Source organism: Myotis davidii, unplaced genomic scaffold (genome assembly GCF_000327345.1).
Source record: "Myotis davidii unplaced genomic scaffold, ASM32734v1 scaffold9058, whole genome shotgun sequence".
Taxonomy (NCBI): Eukaryota; Metazoa; Chordata; class Mammalia; order Chiroptera; family Vespertilionidae; genus Myotis; species Myotis davidii.
In genome coordinates, this window is record NW_006289025.1 from 1521 (window position 1) to 3530 (window position 2010).

At 49.4% G+C, this 2010-nt stretch overlaps 1 protein-coding gene across 1 annotated transcript in view; it reads right to left on the reverse strand.

The window, feature by feature from the left end:
• Positions 1–2010, reverse strand: part of LOC102761483 (ATP-binding cassette sub-family A member 8-like) — a gene marked incomplete at its 5' end in the record, with an annotated part of 4586 nt that overhangs the window by 1416 nt on the left and 1160 nt on the right. The window contains 3 exons of the mRNA XM_006761217.2: positions 675–769; positions 848–923; positions 1415–1575. Coding sequence (XP_006761280.2) covers positions 675–769; positions 848–923; positions 1415–1575 — 332 coding nt within the window. The remainder of the gene's footprint in view (positions 1–674; positions 770–847; positions 924–1414; positions 1576–2010) is intronic.

Consider the following 2010-nt stretch of genomic DNA (forward strand, 5'->3'; position numbering starts at 1 on the left):
TATTTAGAGATGAGTGCTTAGTAATTATGGATAAATCACACTGTTTGACTAGAACTATTGTTCATTACTCATTTAGCAAAGAATTGGGTACTTATTTCAAGGCAAAGAGAACATGAACATCTCTGCTCTCACAGAACCCCAATCTAATGGAGACTGAAAAACTGGTAACAGCACATGATAACTGTGATGATGGAATTAGTGATGGTGAACTTATCTCATTGGGTACAGAGAGCTGGCTCAGCTGCTTGGAACTGTGAATTTAAAAGTGCGTAGCCATGCTGACTGGCATGGCTCAGTGGCTGAGGGTTGACCTATGAACCAGGACATATGCTTGGTTTGCGGGCTCCATCCCCAGCGTGGGGTGTGCAGGGGCAGCCGATCAATGATTCTCACTCATCATTTTTGTTTGTATCTCTCTCTCCCCCTCCCTTCCTCTCTGAAAACAATACAAATATATTTTAAAAAATAAAAGTGAGTAGCCACAACGTTGACCTCAGAAACTGAGATAAGTAGGTATATGTCCCCGACAGAACTCAGATTTCACACGTTAAAAACTTGATGAAAAGTAAAAATCAAATCAAAACAGCTTAAGGGACAAAGTTCACAGGAGGTAAACACTTCACAGATTCCCTGCCAGGCGTCCACGCTGGCCCTGACCCGGCGGTGCCCCTCACCACATCTGCTGCTGCCCCGCAGGGTCCATGCCCGTGGATGGCTCGTCCAGCAGCACCACCGATGGGTTTCCCAGGATGCTCAGCGCGAAGCACAGCTGGAAGGAGAGGAACAGCGCATCTGGCATGGATCTGGCATCTGTGGGCCTCGAGAGTAACCCCAACCCCAACCCTACCTTTCTCTTGCTTCCCTCTGACAAGGCCTTCACGGGGCGCTTCTGCTCCTCCTGCAGCTTGAGTGCCTCCACCAACCTGAAGGAAACACAGTGGGGGTACAGGCCTCTGAGAACCAGGACACTCGGTGGGAGAGTGAGCCATGCAGGACCAGGTGGGGAACAGAGCTCCGAAATGCGGTTCTGACATAGACGCTGGGCCACGATGCATTGGCCTGGTTTGACGCCCGCCCCCCAAATTAGTTTTTCCCTTTAAAAGATTTGAAGCCATTTTATGACATGCAAATAGCTGTCCTATGATAGTTTACACTTCAATTTTAGTATTTTCGATAAATTTGCCAATACATACTTTGTTCTTTCCATATTAAAGATGAGAAAAGAAAATAACATGTTAAAATCGGGGAAACCACTTTATGATCGCAAATCTCCCCATTGGGGTCTCGGTCAGCGTTGAGTCTCCTGGGAAATCTTGAGTTTCCTGTGAAGGCTGTTATTCCTACTGACTTCCTGGACCTCTCAGGTGTGTCTCCCTCGCCCCCCCTCCCCAACCACCCCTTTCTCCCCTTGTACCGTGTGATGGTGACGGTGGCATCTGCTTTCCTCAGCCCTTTCACCGCAGCGAACACGTCCAGGTGCTGTCTCACTGTCAAGTGGGGCCACAGCCCCTTCTCCTGAGGACAGTATCCCAGGAACCCCAGAGGGTCCCCTTCGCTGCTGCCTTTCAGTAGAACCTGCAGAGAAAACTCCCTCTCAGACCCTATGGCCTGCATTGCTTCTCTGTGTTCCCATGACATCTTTCTCCTTATAAACCTAGAAAAACTAGAGAAATTCTCCTATCTCATTGACTCGAATCACCTACAACCATTTTGCATTGGAAGAAGGTTGTCAGTGTGTAAATACCTGGCAACAAACAGATATTCTGGGCAAGTGACTTTAGGTAGGGTGATCCGAGAAAGCCTGCCTGCTGAGGGACCATTGCAGCAGAAGGGTGACAGGGTGCCTGCCCTGGAAAAGGCCAGGAGTTTGGGGTAGAGCAAAGCCCTGTGGAGGGATGGTGCTCACTGTGTTCTCAGACCCCAGGGTAGATAGGGGATCTGGAGCCGAGTGGTCCAGGGGAGAAGAGAGAGAGATGTGATAGGAGGGTGATGGGAATCAGCTCCTGGCAG